The sequence below is a fragment of the Mustela putorius genome, unplaced genomic scaffold, assembly GCF_011764305.1.
Source record: "Mustela putorius furo isolate JIRA1106 unplaced genomic scaffold, ASM1176430v1.1 tig00000765_pilon_pilon_pilon, whole genome shotgun sequence".
Lineage (NCBI taxonomy): Eukaryota > Metazoa > Chordata > Mammalia > Carnivora > Mustelidae > Mustela > Mustela putorius.
The window spans coordinates 4,988,493-5,006,129 of NW_025421470.1; the positions used below are offsets into that span (position 1 = coordinate 4,988,493).

The window sequence follows — 17,637 nt, forward strand, 5'->3', positions numbered from 1 at the left end:
ATCAAAAAGAGTGAATTTGATTTCTCTGTATCAACGTGTATAGTTTAAAAAACATAATGTTGGGTGGAAAAAGCAAGTTTTCCCATAGTAAACAGTAAGCTGTTTATGTAAATTTGAAAAAAGAAAGAAGATACAGAAAAATAGATGTCCACTTCATGGAGGTGGACACGTAGGTGTGGGCAATGGAATAAAAACAGAACAGAATACATATAATAAAATCCTGTGGGGCAGGTGGAGTCTCTCCCTTCAGCTCAGGTCATGATCTCAGGGTCCTGGGATCGAGCCCTGCATCCAGCTCTCTGCTCAGTGGGGAGCCTGCTTCCCCCCACCTCTGCCTGCCTCTCTGCCTACTTGTGATCCTTCTCTGTCAACTAAATAAATAAAATATTTTTTAAAAATCCTGATAATGATGGCATTTTAGGAGGAAAAGATAGGAGAGGAGAGGGAACAAAGAGAGGAATTTATCCTTTTTTTGTAAAGCGTTATTTGTTTCATTAGAATAAGTAGAGCACGTAAGAATGTTAACAGTGGTCAGCTCTGTGTGGTGGGCACGCAGGTGAACATTTTCTGCCTGTGGCGGTTTGTATTTCTTTAATTACATGAAAAAGGGAAGGAGGATGAGGGACTGAGGACGTAGCAGCAGGGCAAGTCAGAAGACATAGATCGCTGTAAGGCCGGAACTTCCTCTAAAGCACAGGTCCCTTGTGGACTGGGGACCCCTTGTCGTGATGCTGAGCCCTCTGCCCTGTCTCTCTCTGCTCTGGCCTGGTGCTGCCCCAGTGGCTTCCTCTGCCACTGAATGTCTTGTTGCCTGGCTTTGGAAACATCGTCTACATTCGGTTCTGCTCCCTCTCCAACCATAATTGGGTTTAGCTTCACTTGGGTTTAGCTCTTGACTTGCAATCTGGAAATCATCTGCCACTATCTGCCACTATCCTGGCACCAAGCCGTGGGCCTCCCAGCAGCCTACTGTACTGCTCACGTCCTCAGTGGTGTAACACACGGACGGCCTGTCCTGTGCTTTCCCAGGTCACCAGCTTTGTCCTGACTGGGCCCTCTGTGAGTCCAGATCTGTCTGGCCTTCCTTTTCTTCAAGCAACAATGTATATAATTCACTCTCCTTGGAAGCATCATGCACATAGTGCATCTCAAAGTTTGGTCATTCATGAACCACCTTTACGATTTCTGCAGTCACTGAATATCATCTTCTCTGTTATTTATCTGTCTACAGGACTCATATTGTCTGAAGTCAATATAATCTTAAAGAATACGTGCATTGCTGCCTTTAAGTAGTATGGTTAGCTATGTATAGGTGTGTTTGTGTGTATCAAATACAAATATAGTGAAAAATTTCACTCATATGTGGAATTTGAGAACCAAAATAAATGAGCCAAGGGAAAAGAGAGAAAGAGAGACAAACCAAGAACCAGCCTCTTAACTACAAAGAACACACTGATGGTCCCCAGAGGGGCGGTGGGTTGGGGATGGCCACTTCCCCAAAAAGGTGATGGGGATGAAGGAGGGCTCCTGCTGTGGTGAGCGCCAGGTGTCCTATGGCAGAGATGAATCACTGTATTGTATACCCGAAGCTAATATCACACCATACATTAACTATACTGGAATTAAAATACAAAACTTAATAAAAAAGATTCTTAAATTAAAAACAGTGCAAATATAGTGAAAACAAAATAGTAATATTAAATTCTGGCCAGATTCAGCTGCCCTCCAAGGGCTCTTAGCCAGTGGCTTACTTTTCCTGTGATTAAGGAAAAAGAAAAAGGAGATCAACAAGTGTTGGGGGAGGAGCAGAGATCATTTGTCCTCACAGAACATCCTGAGAATCAGAGCAAAAGGAAGACAGAGGCACACAGCTGGTGGGTAGGTGGGGGCCGCCCTCCAGAGGCTTTCCCTGTGGAAGACTTGGAAGCACTGGTGACACGTGTCGGGTAAAAACTTCTCAATGTATGTTCTCACGGCATTTCTTTGTAAAATCTCATCAGCCTGTGTTCCAACAGTGGCCCTGTCTCATCCTGATTCATCATGGACATATTATCTTTCAGTGTTTCTTTACCTCAACACAAATGTGTATTGAACTGGCACTGTTTCATCATGCTTTGTATGTCTCATACACTTATGGTGAGTTTTCTTTCCCTATAATTAGAAATTAGCCTTTAGCCATGGGGTTACCTTCAACCCCATTACCAGCTCCACAATTGCTATATGACTGTATTAGTAATGTTTTGTTAGGAAAGACTCTGCCAGGCGATAGTTTTCATGGTCAGCTAGGTGCTGAGAAGCCATTTGGGAAATTGAGTTACTCTTACAGCCTAAGGCTCTGAGACATGGAAACTGGCATAGATTCTACCCAATCCCATTGGATCAGACCACTTGAAAACAAGAGGATATGGTATCCAATCTCCGGGAGCTGTATCCAACATGATTTCTACCATTGTTGCGGGGGATTCCTGTAGACACTTTCTTGCATGGTCAAGAAACAGAGGTAATCCAAGACTTTCAAATGATGCAGCTAAGAAAAGAAGTCAGTGGCTTCACCTGCCACTGTGACTGTAAGGACCACCCGATCTGCGGCCTTAGAGCCTTGCCAGTCTGCGTCTGTAGGGAAGACTTTAAGTATTCCAGATAGATGAAGACCATGAGACTTGCCTGGAGGTGGGAAACCTAGTGAAAAAGAACAGCCAGATTGCCAGATGCTTAACAGTGCTCTTCCAAACTTTTTTCCTTTACTCACAGTAAGAAATACATAGGGAAAAAGACATTTTGTAGGGACCCAGTAAGCACATATGTATACAGAGACGCATGCACACAGACATAGACAAAGGGTCTATAGACATAGACATAGGGTCCACAATCTGTATGGGCTCCTGTGAATTCAAACAAAGCTTTCACAGAAGACTTACCCGTCCTATTTGTGATGCACGCCAATCCGTTCCATCGACTCTATTTTATTTTTTAAAAACAAAGTTACAATCCATGAAATTGATTTCACAGCCCATTAATAGGTCACTGCCCGCCATGGGAAGAACCATTATCCTGTAATATTAAGTGGCCACTGTGTCTATTTTCAGCCTTAATGGTTCCTATTTTTCTAAATTCTTTCCCATAGCCATATGTCATATGCATGAGGCAGACTAACTTTATGATTAATTTTCAGTGTGTTTCATAAAGAAGCCCAGGGGCTCCCGTGCCTCTTGGGTCCACAGCATGGTCAGCCAGCGTAAGCACAGGCATTGCAGATTGAAGAACGGTGTTTTGTTCTTCTCATCTTTCTTTTCCTTTCTGAAAAGGTTGCTTTTTAATGAGTACGGTATCACACAGCCACAACTGGAACAGGTGATCAGCATGAAATACGTATGCTCTTCCTACCTCAAAGTCAGAAATCTCATGGGACAGGGAATACTGTTGATGCGTCTTTCCAGATGGGAGTTACCCCGATATGACAAGTAGCCCTCATGGCATTCTTTTTCTTACCTTCCCCACAATCTGTTAAAGCCCAAAAGTCCAAAATAAGTCACCCATGGACAACCAGTGCCATGCCCCAAGGCTTCTCCTTTCCAGCGAATGTTTTCCTCTCCAGTTGCCAGCACCCCTCCCCCAAACCTACAAGTTGCCTTTGACCTCACCCCAGCCTCCAGGCCAAATCCACATCCAGTCAATTCTACTTTCAAAACTTATTTTATTTCAACTGCTTGAATGTGCCACCATTTCCCCACCTCAGGACCTTGGCACATGCTTTCTTTTCTTTCTTTCTCTCAGCCCTACTCTCCCATCCACTGTGCCTCCTGCCAAAAGTACCCTCCACAGAAACCCTTCCTCCCCCACCCTGTCTAAACAGCAATTCTATTCATGTGGATTCAGCCTCCAAGCCTTAATTCCCTTAAGAGCCCTTATCTCATTTTGTAATTATTTTCTTTGTCTATTTACTTGTTTTGATTTTCTCCCCCACCAAAATATTTGTTCCTAGATATCAGGGCCCTAAACCGTTCTGTTCATCATATAAATGAAGACATAACAATTTAAATTTTATAAGTTTCTTCGGCTCTTTAAAAAAAAAAAAATCCTTAAAATAATTCCTTTGAAAATCAAATTCTATTCTTTCCAAGGATTTATCCATTTAAATAACTTGGAATCTAACTAGAGGAAAGATTAATGGCAGACTGCACTATCTGCTCAAGAACGAAGATCTGATCATTAAGAGACTAAATAGGGTAATTAGGTATACAGTTGGAATGCAGTGTGCAGGCTGAAATTAGTAGTGTATAATTGAGCCTCATTTAACTGCAGGAGAATTTCACTGAGAGAATTTTATTTACATAAGAAAAATGTCTTAGATTGCTCTGAGAGAATTTAACATATGTACACCAAATCACTCCTTACTTATCAGATCTAGCCCAGGGTTCCTAGTTTATTCTTCAGGCCCCATGTGCGGGGGTAACGTCATGCTTTGTGAGCAAGTGATTTCCTCCAGGCAACCCAAGATCTAGGCTGGTGCTTCAGGACTCCTTTGAATATCTTGGTGACACTTTTGTAAGCACAGCAGATCCTGAAAATATGATGCCCTGTGTACTGAGCCAATTTTCGGGAAAAATCCAAAATAAGTAGGTCATCAGTATTCAAATGAGCATTTAATTCAACACTGAGTGAGGTGGGGGGAAACAGTAGGCAAGTAAGGCAAACCCGGGGATTGACCTGCCTTGGAGAGGTTGCTGACATTGGGGGAGGCAGAGTTACACATGCAAACAGACTAGATTCAATACAATGAGGGGTAAAGCCCTGTGTTACCAAAGAAGGGTTGGGAGATAGGAGATCCGCTACCCACTGCTGAGACATTGGGGTTGGATTGTTGGAGGGACGGTTTCAAAGATCAGGGTAAATATTGAAAGCCCCCCCTTATGCTTTTTGGTAGGCATCAATGTGATCAGATTGAAAACCAACCTTAACAAAAGGCCATCCTTTGACACATTTACTCCAATATAAATATTATCCTGGATTTTTCTCCTTCCTCTCTGTCGTGTTGCTCAAATGAGTTTGGTCTACGCCTGCTGCGTCCATATGCTCACCACCCACTGACACCTTCTTCAGAATAAATTTCAACGGCACAAGCAGTGCACTAATAGAGTCTTCCTTTAAGATACTCAAACACCCGAGACTATGAAATAAAACCTGTAATTCTCCCTTCCCTTGCCCTAGTCTGCTGGTGACTTCAGAGGTGACTACAGCTGACATTTTGGTGGGTATCTTCTGACACCTTGCTCTCTGTTCATTTACACAAATTTATACACAGGCACACATCCATTGCCTTTCATACAGGACATTATGAAGTGTCCTATACTCACTGTATTTGATGTCTTGCAAATCTTCACATGCAGTATTGCAGCCTGCCTACATTTACCTTGTTGTCTATTTTATTATTTTATTTTATTTTTGTTATTTTATTTTAATTTTATTTTTTTCAGTGTTCCAAGACTCATTGTTACATATTGCATGGTGCACTGGGTGTTGTACCTTATTGTCTTTTAAAGGGCTGCATAGTATGGATACACCAGCAGTTCATTTATTCACCCTTTGATTGGCATTTAGGTTTGTTTATGGTTTTTCACATTTGCACAGGCCAAGGTGTACCTCTTCTGCTTGCATTGGTGTGTGCACATGTTTGAGTCTTTCCATAGGACAGGCTCTTTGAAGGGTCAAGCTAGAGGGAACTGTATGCAATTTCTATATTTGAAATGGGCCACTGGAGAGCCCACCAAAAACCAAGACGCCCCCCATTTATGTTCCTACAGTATGTGTGCATTCCCTATGCCCTGTGAAGACTACATATTATTGCATATTTTAATGTTTTCCTAATCTCCTGGGTGAAAAATCACATCTTGTTTTAATCCACATTGGCTTTTGTCAAGTTCTAGATAAATTCCATTCAGAAATCAATCAAAATACAATTAATTTCATTTGTGGATGGTGGACATTTTTGCAATATCAGGCTATCTAATTCTGGGATTCATGCCTCTTCATTTACCCAAGTCTTACACTATTTTGCCCTTTGGTAATGATTTGTAGCAATCTTTAAGCTCATTGCAGACATGCCTAGCTGTCTATAGCTAGATATTTAATATTTTTATTGACCTAGCCAATCGGGATACTTTATCATTGCATTTTATTGCAGATTGCAACTATTTTAGAATGGCTTTCCCTAGCAGGCACTCACATGGATGTTCTTACTCAACATTGCAGTATTTTCTGGAAGGTAATATCTCCCCACTGTACAGAAGATGACACGGAGACCCTTTTAGGTCACATGTGAATTCTAGTTTGTGCTGATAGGGAGATGCAATGCTTATGTCTCTACCATCCTTTCTGGAAGTCCTCCCCACCTGGTTTTCAGAATTCCATGCCTTCCTGGGTCTCTGTCCCTCCTTTTTCTTGCTATGTCTTGCTACCCCTTTTCCTCCACTCCTGACCTGAGGGGTTCCTGGGCATCAGTTCACATGAAGGGCTTTGTGGAATGCAGAGTTTGATCCCCAGAGCTCTGTCTCCAGCCTGACTTTTATCACACACCATAAGGAAGCATGCCTTCCCTATGAAAACAGACACCTTCCCCAGCTTCTTTGCCTGTCAGCACCATCACAGTCCTGTTCATTCTTCAGACTGAGCACTTGGAACACTCTTCTCCTAATCCAGTTCTGTTTATTCTTTGGCTTAAATGATTCTGGATGTGTCACTTAGGTTCTACTATCCCTGTTCCTGTGCTTTGTGTCTTGGGACACAACCCAGAGCAGGGCTGTGAGCTCCCAGGCATGATACCAGGGTAACATGCTGGTGGGGATACCAAAAGTTGTAGGAACATGGGCAAGTCACTTAATTTCTGTTCCTTATCGTTCTCATCTATAAAGTGGGAATAATAACAGTGCCTGTCTCGTGGGGTTGTTGTGAGAACCAAATGGGTCAAAACACAGGATGTTCAGACTAAGCAGGTAATACCTGTTAGCTCTGATTAGGACTACTGCCAAAACCTAGATGTCTGTGTCCAAATTTCCACTTGTTCTGACAACCACCACATTCAATTAGAGGTGCTCCCTAATCTTAACTAATTACACCTGTGATGAACCTATTTCCAAATAAGACCACATATTTGGAATGTGGTCTTGGGGGTTAGAACTTAACTCCTGAATTTTGGGGGATGGGAACCCACTTCAACCCACAACACCAGGTTAGAAGTCTTATCTTGAGGACCTACTCCTCTCCCTTATATGTAGCTTTCAACATAATTTTCTTTGAACAATCATTTTTATCAGGCCACTCACCTGTCCAAGTTGTTTCTGTAGCTGCTTCTTCACACAGATATCTAACTGTGGCTTGGCATCCACCATCACATCACACAACAGATCTACCTCAGAACCAAAGGAATACTTCAATTCCATTCTACTCTACATCTGAATTAAGAGAAGGCAATAACTTTAACTTTATCATAGATTTTAAATATATATAAATATGCATATAAAACATGCATATTTATATATATGGGTGTGTGTGTGTGTATATATATATATATTATATATATATATAGTATATATATATATATATTTATCTGCTTCCACTTCTATTTTAGTTAATGCTAATTCAGCTTTCAAACCCCCCAAAGTGTTAAGATATCCATTCAGAAGCTCATCTTGTTTCTGGCACCGTATACTTAGAACTTAGCTTTCAATCTTCCTCTTATTTCTTGGAGACTGTTATGGAAAGCGCCCGGGACAAAGCTCAGTTTCATGACACAGCCGGCTGTCACTTGGAGGTGGCAGGCACAGCTGATAAAAGTTTCATTGTGTTACGCTACCAGTTGGCATCCTATTAGAAGAACCATCTGTTCTTTTAATTACTATTAACTCAGTTCAGATTGCAAAAGCAAAAAACCCCTAAGATATATTTCTGACTAAGTGAAAAATCAAATATGCGTTTAAAATCTTCCTGAACATAGTATTGTCCCTATTGAAGAGCTTACAGCCCGGCTGCATGGGAAAAAGCCAGAGAGCATAATGAAAGAATAATTAACAGCAAAATCTTAAAATATGCTCATTTTCATAAAAGAATATATTATAGTCACTCCTAGAGGGGAAAAAAATACGGTATTTATGTATTACACATGAGACAGTTACATGTTGAAACCTAAAAAGAGGTATTTCAGCTTGCTTGCTTTTTACCCAGACTTAAGAAGAGACACATTTGTATACAAGCAATGATAGACCATTTCAGCCGCCCGCCTCCTGAACAAATATTTCTAGATAGCACAGCTAGGCACCGCTCTGAGTAACGGAGATGAAAAATCGAGAAGGCAAATCAAGTTTCTGCTATTCTGGTTGGAGGAGAGAGATGTTATGCCAATCTTAAACATACACGAGGCAACCTCACGTAGATGTAATAAAATCAAGCTCTGTGAGCATGAGTGACCGTGGGTACGTTCATGTGGGTTGGCATTGCTGGGAAGTTGATTTAGGAACTGAGGCTAGAAAGATAAGAAGGAGTCAGCCAGGCAGAGAGATGGGCTCAGGATTCCTCAGGTAGAGCAATTAAGAGGACAGGTTGGCTGGACTGTGGTGGCAAAGGGAGAGAGGGGGTGAATGGCTTTTGGAAATATGGTCAAAGCCTGAGCCATTGTAGGCCACCAAGAATAATTCAGTTGAGTGGGATCCAGTGGACGGTAAATGATCTATCTGATCTACTGCGCTGAATGACCACGGCTGTTGGATGGGGAACAGGCTGGGAGGAGCAGTAGAAACAAAGTGAGACAAGCCTGGGACCTCCAGACCAGGGCGTGTAGCAGAGATGGGGAAGCGTACCATTCTGGATGTATCTTCGAAGGAGGAACGGAAGGACCTTGCTTTGGATGAGATACAAAGGGTGAGAAATGGTTACTTTGGAAAACTTCAGAATATCTGTCTTGTGTTTAGATACTGACCAATATACAGGGAATATTCTTAGTCAAATCACATGATGATGATTGTAGAGGAAGACCTTGGGTTTCCACAAATGTCCCAGCTCCCTGCGGGGAGGATGTCCGAGGATGCTATAGGCACGGCCGTCCTCTGCCCCCAGCCGCACCCTGGAATTTAGCAAGCTGCTCTGCAGGCCTTGTTCAGTCCCTCCGCACCCTGCCAGTTCCCTGTTGTGTGATCCTGGTTCACGGGGGTTTGGGAAATATTTTGCCCATGATGACATAGCTTCAAGTGGCAGGAATGTGATGTAAAACTCAGCTGGGCTGTTTCCACTCAGGTGCTTTTCCTGCTACATGAGGCTGCTTCGGAGAAGTCAGCAAATACTTGAACAATTCAATACTGTGTCTGTGGGCTCTTTTCTGTCTGGCCCAGGCAGGCTGATGGCCCTGGCCAGCTTTGTGCTCATGCGGTTGGCAGACCACTGACCAAGCCCAGCAGAACAGCAAAAGAACACATCATGCCTGCTTCTCTAGATACCCCCACTTGATGCATGACTACCTGAGACATGACAGGTACGCAGTAATCTGAGCTTCAACACCGGAATGAAGAGGAAGCTCTTCACCACCTGCCTTTCCTACAAACACAAGCCCAAGTTTAAAGAGGCTGAATGTCTTGTCTGGAAGGTGACTTTGACAGGTTGGGGATCTGGAGCCACTGGATTCTAAAACCCAGTTTTTGTGGTTACCTTTGTTTTTACTTTTTACTCTTTTTTCGTGTTGTGTTAAGTTTTAACTTTAATTCAAGTGTAGTTAACTTACAGTGTTATGTCATTTTTCAGGTGCACAGTAGTGATCCAACAATTCAGTCCATCACTCAGTGCTCATCAGGACAGGTGCCCTCCGGATCCCCCATCACCTACTTCCCCCCCCCACAACCCTCCCTCTGCTGACCATCAGTTTATTCTCTGTAGTTAAGAGTCTGTTTCTTATTATCTCTCTTTCTCGCTCTCTCTTTTTTTTCCTTTGCTCATTTTTTTTTTTTTTCTTAACAAATGAGTAAACCCATCTCTTTCTCCTACAATGAGAAATCCTTACAGGCAGGTAAGCTTGTTCTACCTGGTACCAAGGAAAAGATCTTTTAACTTGATTCTTTATAAGAATGAGAAAAAAGGGGGCACCTGGGGGGCTCAGTGGCTTAAAGCTCAGGTCATGATCTCAGGGCCCTGGGATTGAGGCCCGTATTGGGCTCTCTGCTCAGCGAGGAGCCTACTGTGCCCCCTGCCCCGCCCCCGCCTGCCTCCCTGCCTATTTGCCATATCTGTCTGTCAAATAAATTAATAAATAAATAATCTTAAAAAGAAAAAAGAATAAGAAAAAAGGGGTGTCTGGGTGGCTCAGTCGCTAAGCATCTGCCTTGGGCTCTGGTCATGATCCCAGTTTCCTGGAATCAAGCCCCGCATCGGGCTCCCTAGCTCCCTGTTTGGCAGGAAGCCGGCTTCTCCCTCTCCTACTCCCCCTGCTTGTGCTCCCTCTCTTGCTGTGTCTCTCTCTGTCAAATAAATAAATAAAATCTTAAAAAAAAAAAAGAATGAGAAAAAAATTAGCTGAGTAGACTGAACAAGCAGATTAACGGAGGAGGCTTTAAACAGTTAATTATCTACGTTAGAGCCATCTGCAAGGACATAGGCAGGTTTGGTAATGATACAGTTTTCCTCCCCGGTATTAGCAGTGCCCTTCAGCCAGGTGAGACAGGGTTTCCTGATCACACTTTCGCTTTTTCCCTTCCATATCATTTCCTCTCCTTGATGCCGTGTCTCCTACCCTAAGACCGAAATCTCTTCAGGTCATAAGCCCCCTGAAGACAGAGGCTGTGTCTCATTCCTTTTTGGATTCCCAGAGCCCAGGAGACTGCTGGCCCACTAAATGGCATACCCTTCAACTCTGGATTTCCTAGCATCAGCTTCCATGTGCTTCCTTCTGGACATCTCTGATGCCTGCCTTCTGCAGCTCAGATTTTCAGCTACATGTAACTGGGCAAATGGATGGCTAAGACTGCTGCTGTTTTAATTTCTGCTCTGATGCTATTGCATAAAAAACTTGAAAAGGAAACAGGAAGAGTGTAGCTGCGGGACCTAAACACTGAGTGTTCCTAGAATACTCTCAATTGTGCGGATGTTCCATTTTCTTTGCTAGCTTTAGGTCTCTAGATAGAAATATCCCTCTAGCCCCTGTGCTGAGCTGGCTGACCTGGACCCAAGCTGTGGGCTTGTTAGTGGCACTGGCATACAAGCTCACATCAATAACACTGGAGAACCACACCAACACTTCCTCGTGACTCACAGATTCTTAGTTTATGCAATGCTCTAACAACTGTGCTGTGTCTGGTTTCCACCTCTCAGAGTACTGAATGTATCACCTTGTGGATGTGTTGATGGGGATATGGGCAGCAGAGAGAAGAACTCTTGGTTTGCTTGGGAGCAAAGGAAGGAGCAGATACACTGCTGAAAACAGAACTGGGACTTCAACATCTGGGAACCATTTAGTGCATGTTGAGAACCCAAGATAGCTTCTGAGACATCCCTGTAATAACTCAGCAGTGTAGCTCAATAATTGATATCCATAATGATGACCCAGAACCCCCCAAATCATTCACTATCATTCAGTTGACTGATCTGCCACGTTTAACATGACACCAAGTATGCACTGTGTTTGAGACGTGTGTTCATCTGAAGTGCTAACGGCTTTCCAAGGGAAATAAAATCACCTATAAAATTTTGGCTTTTTGCACAGTTGTATCTTACCAGACAGTTGTGAGTAGCAAAGGTGTGTGTGTGTGTGTGTATGTGTGTGCATGTATATGTGTATGTGAGACAGAGACAGAGTTCGTGTGTGCTTCGATTACTAATACCCATATTTTGTATCTCAGTGTTTGCTTATTTGAACAGAGCTACATTCTTCAAACCCGTTTCAGGATGTGAACGAACCTTCTTTTCTCTGTGTTATAAAAGGCTCCGATGATAGAAGGCAGGAAATGGCACGTGGTGGCAAGTTAGGGAGCCGTTAAGATGATTTCTTATCACCATGGAGACAAGACATCTGGTGCTCCAAAGACTCTGTGTCCTTGTTGAGCCTGAAAATTCCACTGGGGGTTCAGACTAACCCAGACCCTGGGTCTTCAGGGTTCTCTCCTTGTCAAAGGCGTCCGTTCTCCATCTTTGTTTTGATTTAAAATGTTGGTCGATTTTGAAACGGGTTTCAGTGGGAAATGAGGCACTAGACCGAGATAGTTTCAATGTGGTACAGTAGCTGGGCCAATTCCTTCTTCCTATGAACCCCTCAGGAATATTTGAAACAAGTGAAGTTCAAGTTCTTCTGAAACAACATGTCTTAAGGGTCTTATTTGGCGTACTAAGTGGTGAAAAAAAAAAAGTGAGATGTTACAGGAGCAAGAAGTGGTTAAATTAAATGTGCCTGGAGAATAGTGCCTTCTCAGAATCGGCAGAGTAAAGAGCGTGCGGCTGCTTCCTCCCGGTGCATTTCCCCGCGCTTCTAAGCAAGCGGTACGCAGAGCACTTCCACTTACATATCACTGCTGCCGATGGAAGGTGCCAGGAATGACACACATGATCTTTTTGTTCCTCTTTACTGTCTGTGGATCAGTACTTTAAAAGAGGTGGTTATTAAAACATCATGTAAGTTTGCAAAATATATTGAAAGAAAGAATGTTTCAATTATACAGAGTATGTATTGGTAAGAAATGCTGGTGTGTGATGACATATGACAAGTGGCAAAAGGTATTTTTAGTTGCTTTCTCTTTGGGGGAGGATAAAGCAAAAATATCTAGAATATACAGCATTTGCTTTTCTAGTTATTCTAATATCTACCATATTTATAATATATCCTGAAATAACTAAAATGGTTTAAAAAGTGAATTTTTGTACTTTTTTTGTTAATTTGCATTCTTTTACAAAGATTATTCTAGATTGGTATCTGTTTTGTGATTTTTTTTCTTATCCATGTCCTTTTGAATTGCTCTTACTTGGGTTAGAAACCATAAACCGTTTTTATTTTATGTGAACAACTGGTTAAGGAAAAAAGTGTAGTCTTTATAAAAATACAACCAAGGGCTGTAGGAATTGTGTTCATAACTTAACTATTTGAGACCTAAAATTATCAAAGTCAAGATGCCTGGTAAGTTCTGACTCAAATTAAAAAAAAAAAAAAAAAAAAAGGAAGTTTCAAATGAACCTAAAAACAACAAACAATAAAATAAAGCGAATTATTGGTATATTAGCACTTACCAAAAGTCACAAAATTGCATTATCCCCCAACTAGAACTGTAGCAGGCAGAGAAATATTCTGTAAGACAATCAGACAGCTTCAGCGAGTGGGATCCTGAGTCACTCCCCATCTGGGTGTCACAGCTTGCTTCGGGGTTCATGCCTTTGCCTTCCTTTGGTTTATCATCAAATTATAATTGAACAGTAAAAACTGTCTTCAGCTATTTACATTTTCAAAGGAAGAATCATCTTCATCCTTCCTAGAGCAGCACTGGCATCTGGTCTCTTAGTGTGGACAGTTCGGTACGGGGAGATCAGCAAAGGCGTGCATCCCAGAGGGAAAGTGATGGTTGACCATGGTCGGAGTCGTGACTGAGAAACCACACAGGCCTCCAGAACACTGATAATGGGGAACTGGTCTTAGTCTCAGAATCAAGTGTTAAGTGTTGGTTGTTATTATGAGGAGGTAAGACAGTCCTTCTGGGAAGTTTGTGGATATTTCACTCCTTTCCAGCCTAACGTGTGTGAGTTTCATGGAAACACGTCAAACTGAGGTGAAAGTTCATGCTCGTGTGAGGTTCACCGAATGAGGTTAACAGTCCCTTGATTCATCACGTTGTAAGAGAGAAGTAGTCACCAAGAAAAATCTGTTAAACTCACTGAACATCATTGTACGCCCGTTCTCCGCTCTGATGATCAAACATGACCTTAACACTTCATTCATGAGATTAGGTTTTCTAAGTATATATTTACTGTGTAGGATACTTACTCGAAACTCCTACTTTAGGGTAATTGAAAATTTAAAATATCTTGGACTCAGAGTAACCAACACACTCCCATCATTAGCCTTTGCCTAGGCTTCCTTCAGGTGGGGAAGACACTGTCTCCGTTGGTGAGATTTGAGTTGCTTTCCTTCTGTTCTAATTGGGCGGTCCTTTTCTTCTGTTGCAGGATCTAGATTTCTCATCACATCCACGGGAGCCTTGTATATTAAAGATGTACAGAATGAAGATGGATTATATAACTACCGCTGTATCACGCGGCATAGATACACGGGGGAGACCCGGCAGAGTAACAGCGCTCGACTCTTTGTATCAGGTAAAAGCCCTTCGAGACCATGGTTACCATTTCTGTTCTTCCTTCATCAGAGTCCTGACCCAAGTCAACCAAACGTGTAGAACAAAGAGTTCTTTTTTCCTCAAAATATTTCAGCAACTCAAACAAAGAGTTCTTTTTTCCTCAAAATATTTCAGCAACTGAAGCTATTTATTTTTTTTTCTTTTTAAACCAATCCTAATACTATACATTACCCATATAGGTATTCCAAGAGAAGCCATTTCAGGTTTTGTAAAATTCCACAGTCCTGCGACCCGATATGGCTTCTGCTTTGAGGGGAATGCCTCCTTGCCCTGTGTGTTTGTGTCCTGTCCACCAGCACTGTGAGGCTTTCGGTGACACATAGCTCCGAGGGAGAAGAGCACGGACGCAGAGAACATGGCTCTTGTTCCCCATATTATGTCTAACAATATTGGGGAAAAAACCCACATTGAAAGGTAAAGGGATAGTCACTCCCTTCCACTTCTGTCCAGAATTATTCTCAAGGGAGGAAAACCTGAAGGCCGTTGATTCCACTCTGCTGGTAATATGTCAGTTTTGTGCCTTCCTTTCTAGCATTTACGCTTTGAGAAAATATCCACCTTTTGCATAATCTTCACCACTGGCCCATCTGTCAAACAAGTAAGCAACCCCCTCACCCGGTGATATGCTAGCTCTTCAAGGAGCCCAATTAGAATGTGAGATGTCCATCTCGGTCCTAGAAATCTGGTGCAAAATCTGGCCTTTGCCCTTGCAGCTTTAGGAGGTAAAACTGCTTTATGACCTGAATATCTTTATCTTATTTGTAGTGATGCTTTGTGAGGGAGACGGGACAGAAAGCTGTTGACCGTTGGCATAATTAAAAACATTACTGCCCGAACACCCACTCACTGTGCTTTTGCTGGGCTTCTCATCTGCATTCACATCCTTAAAAGAGCCAGAGTCCACCATGTTTCCAGGGGCTTTGCAAATACAACTCAGAATCAAGAGATTTTTTTTCTCTGCACACAAAAATACTTTTTTCTTTACCTCTTCTTCTTCATGCCAGTTGTTACTTTATCCCTTTATAGGTCTACATTGTTACTTCTGTTAAGAGCAAGAGCAGTCAGTGCAGTAAAATTATACCCCATTTAAAAAAAAAAAAAAAGACTGGAGAAAAACAAGTGAGAAAGTGAATGGCCTCTGTGATCTTTGTCTGTGTGGCTTTAATGACAGCTCGGTGTTCTACTTGCTCAGAATATCCTCGAAAAGATCTCGTGTGCAGTCAAGAGGAATGTCATAATAGTATCGAGACAAGAAAGGGGAAGTGTTACGGGGTGGATCTGGGTACAAGATTAAATTGAATTTTAGCAAAAGAAGCAAAAAAAATCTCTCCATCCCCCCAAAATGAAATAAGTGATGGTATTTTGAGAGCCCATCTTTTTTTTCTTAAGATTTTATTTTATTTACTTGACAGAGAGAGATCACAAGCAGGCAGAGAGGCAGGCAGAGAGAGAGGGAAGCAGGCTCCCCGCTGAGCAGAGAGCCTGATGTGGGACTCAATCCCAGGACCCTAGGATCATGACCTCATTGAAGACAGATGCTTAACCGACTGAGACACCCAGGCATCCCTGAAAGCTCATCTTTCTTGAAAAAGAAACCTGAATAGAAAATCTAAAAAGAAGGAGAGAACTAGGGAAGAAAAAGAGAGAGAGAGAGAGAAGGAGAGAGAGAGAGAACCCTGAAATGTGGACTTGTTTCTCTCTATTCTTAATTATTAAATACTAATTTTCAAATTTAAGTCTTAGGGTTGGAGAGGCAAATTTACTTTTCTTAATTCCAAGTTTGTTGTTGTTGTTGTTGTTGTTGAATAGAAAGCCTTACTAATGTTTTAAGCATAGACAGCAAGACTCATGTGGAAGGGTGTGGGGTCCATGAGGTCACCCAGTGGGCATTTGTGATGGGAAGTGTGGAGCCTCAGGGCACAATATCATGAAGGAATGTCTCATGCCAAGATTCTGAGCATTTGGGGTTAGAGGTGTAGCTGTAGGGTCAACTGAGTCAAGGGCCATGGAAAGATCCTTGAGAGAGTCTGTGTATGTAGCACATGACTGTGAGGACCTTTTTTCACAGAAATGTTAATAATGTAGTTGAGGGAGGAAATTGTTACTGTTAGAAAATAGACCATCAACACTGAGTGCAGATGACTATTCTAGGAATCTAAACTTTGAAGGAAAAATAAAAATTAATTTTACTTTAGATTTATAAGCATTTAAAAATGCACACATGGGGTTGGGTCTTGTGGGGGCATGCTAGTGACAAGGTTTCTAATGCTCTTAAACTCCTGAAATGAAAGTAGACCAAATATAATGGCAAAAGAGAAAACACACAGGAACAAAGCCTCCTAGGAGCACTCAGTGGCATGTGGTCATGGGTCGGTGAGTGGACAGAGTGCTGACCACAGTGGGGGCATGTAGGAATGGCCACCGTGTAGCAGGAGCGGGGGGGCACCAAACGGGTCCAAGCTGCTGGGACTCCTCATGGTCACAGAACTGCAGAATTGTCAATAGATACTCCTCTCCAAAGCAGAAAATCTGCCCTTGAGTGGCCCCTGGGAAATGTATCGAGGAGCATTCACCACCCTCGGGTAGACCGATCTGACTTCAGAGTGGAAGATGGGTACAAACAGCCATGAGAGCAGTCAGAGATGACCATATCACTCAGTGGTGGCCCAGCTCCTCGAAGGTCTCCCAAGTGTCCAACAAATACTCCTTTCAGCAGAACAGAGTCACCCCGAGGGAACTGCTGGCCTTAGGAGTCAAATTGAGCCAGAGTGACTCGAGTGACTCAGCATTACTAAGGGTGACAGAGGTGGTCACGAGCCCTGAGAGACCCTGGAGGGCCCCATCCTATAAAATACTATAATGGATAACGGGGTGGAGGGGGTGATCATGCTTATGCTACTCTTATTTGGAACCAAGACTTTCAGTGTAAGAGGAAAGATAAAACTACAAAATTTCTTAAAATGTCCAATAGAAAATATTAGTGCACACTTGCTATATTCTTATGACTGGGTCCCCAAGGTATTTACGTTGAAAAGGCCTGGAAGCAATGGGCAGTGGACAGCAGCAAGCACCTCTAATGTCTAGATCCTAGTGTCCTTATAGTACTCCCCCTAAAGGGACCATGGCTCCTTGGAAGAGTGGTGGATTGTAGTGTCTGGGACAGGAAACGTATAAATGGGCCTGAAACATTAATGGGGTCTTGTCAAAATGATACAGGGGACAACTTCTGAAGGGGTTTTCCTTGGCTGAGAGTTGATGAGATGAATTTCAAAAA

At 42.5% G+C, this 17,637-nt stretch overlaps 1 protein-coding gene across 1 annotated transcript in view; it reads left to right on the forward strand.

The window, feature by feature from the left end:
* DSCAM (DS cell adhesion molecule) overlaps positions 1–17,637 on the forward strand; it is a 765,964-nt gene that overhangs the window by 435,845 nt on the left and 312,482 nt on the right. Inside the window, exon 6 of the mRNA XM_045084552.1 lies at positions 14,176–14,322. Coding sequence (XP_044940487.1) covers positions 14,176–14,322 — 147 coding nt within the window. The remainder of the gene's footprint in view (positions 1–14,175; positions 14,323–17,637) is intronic.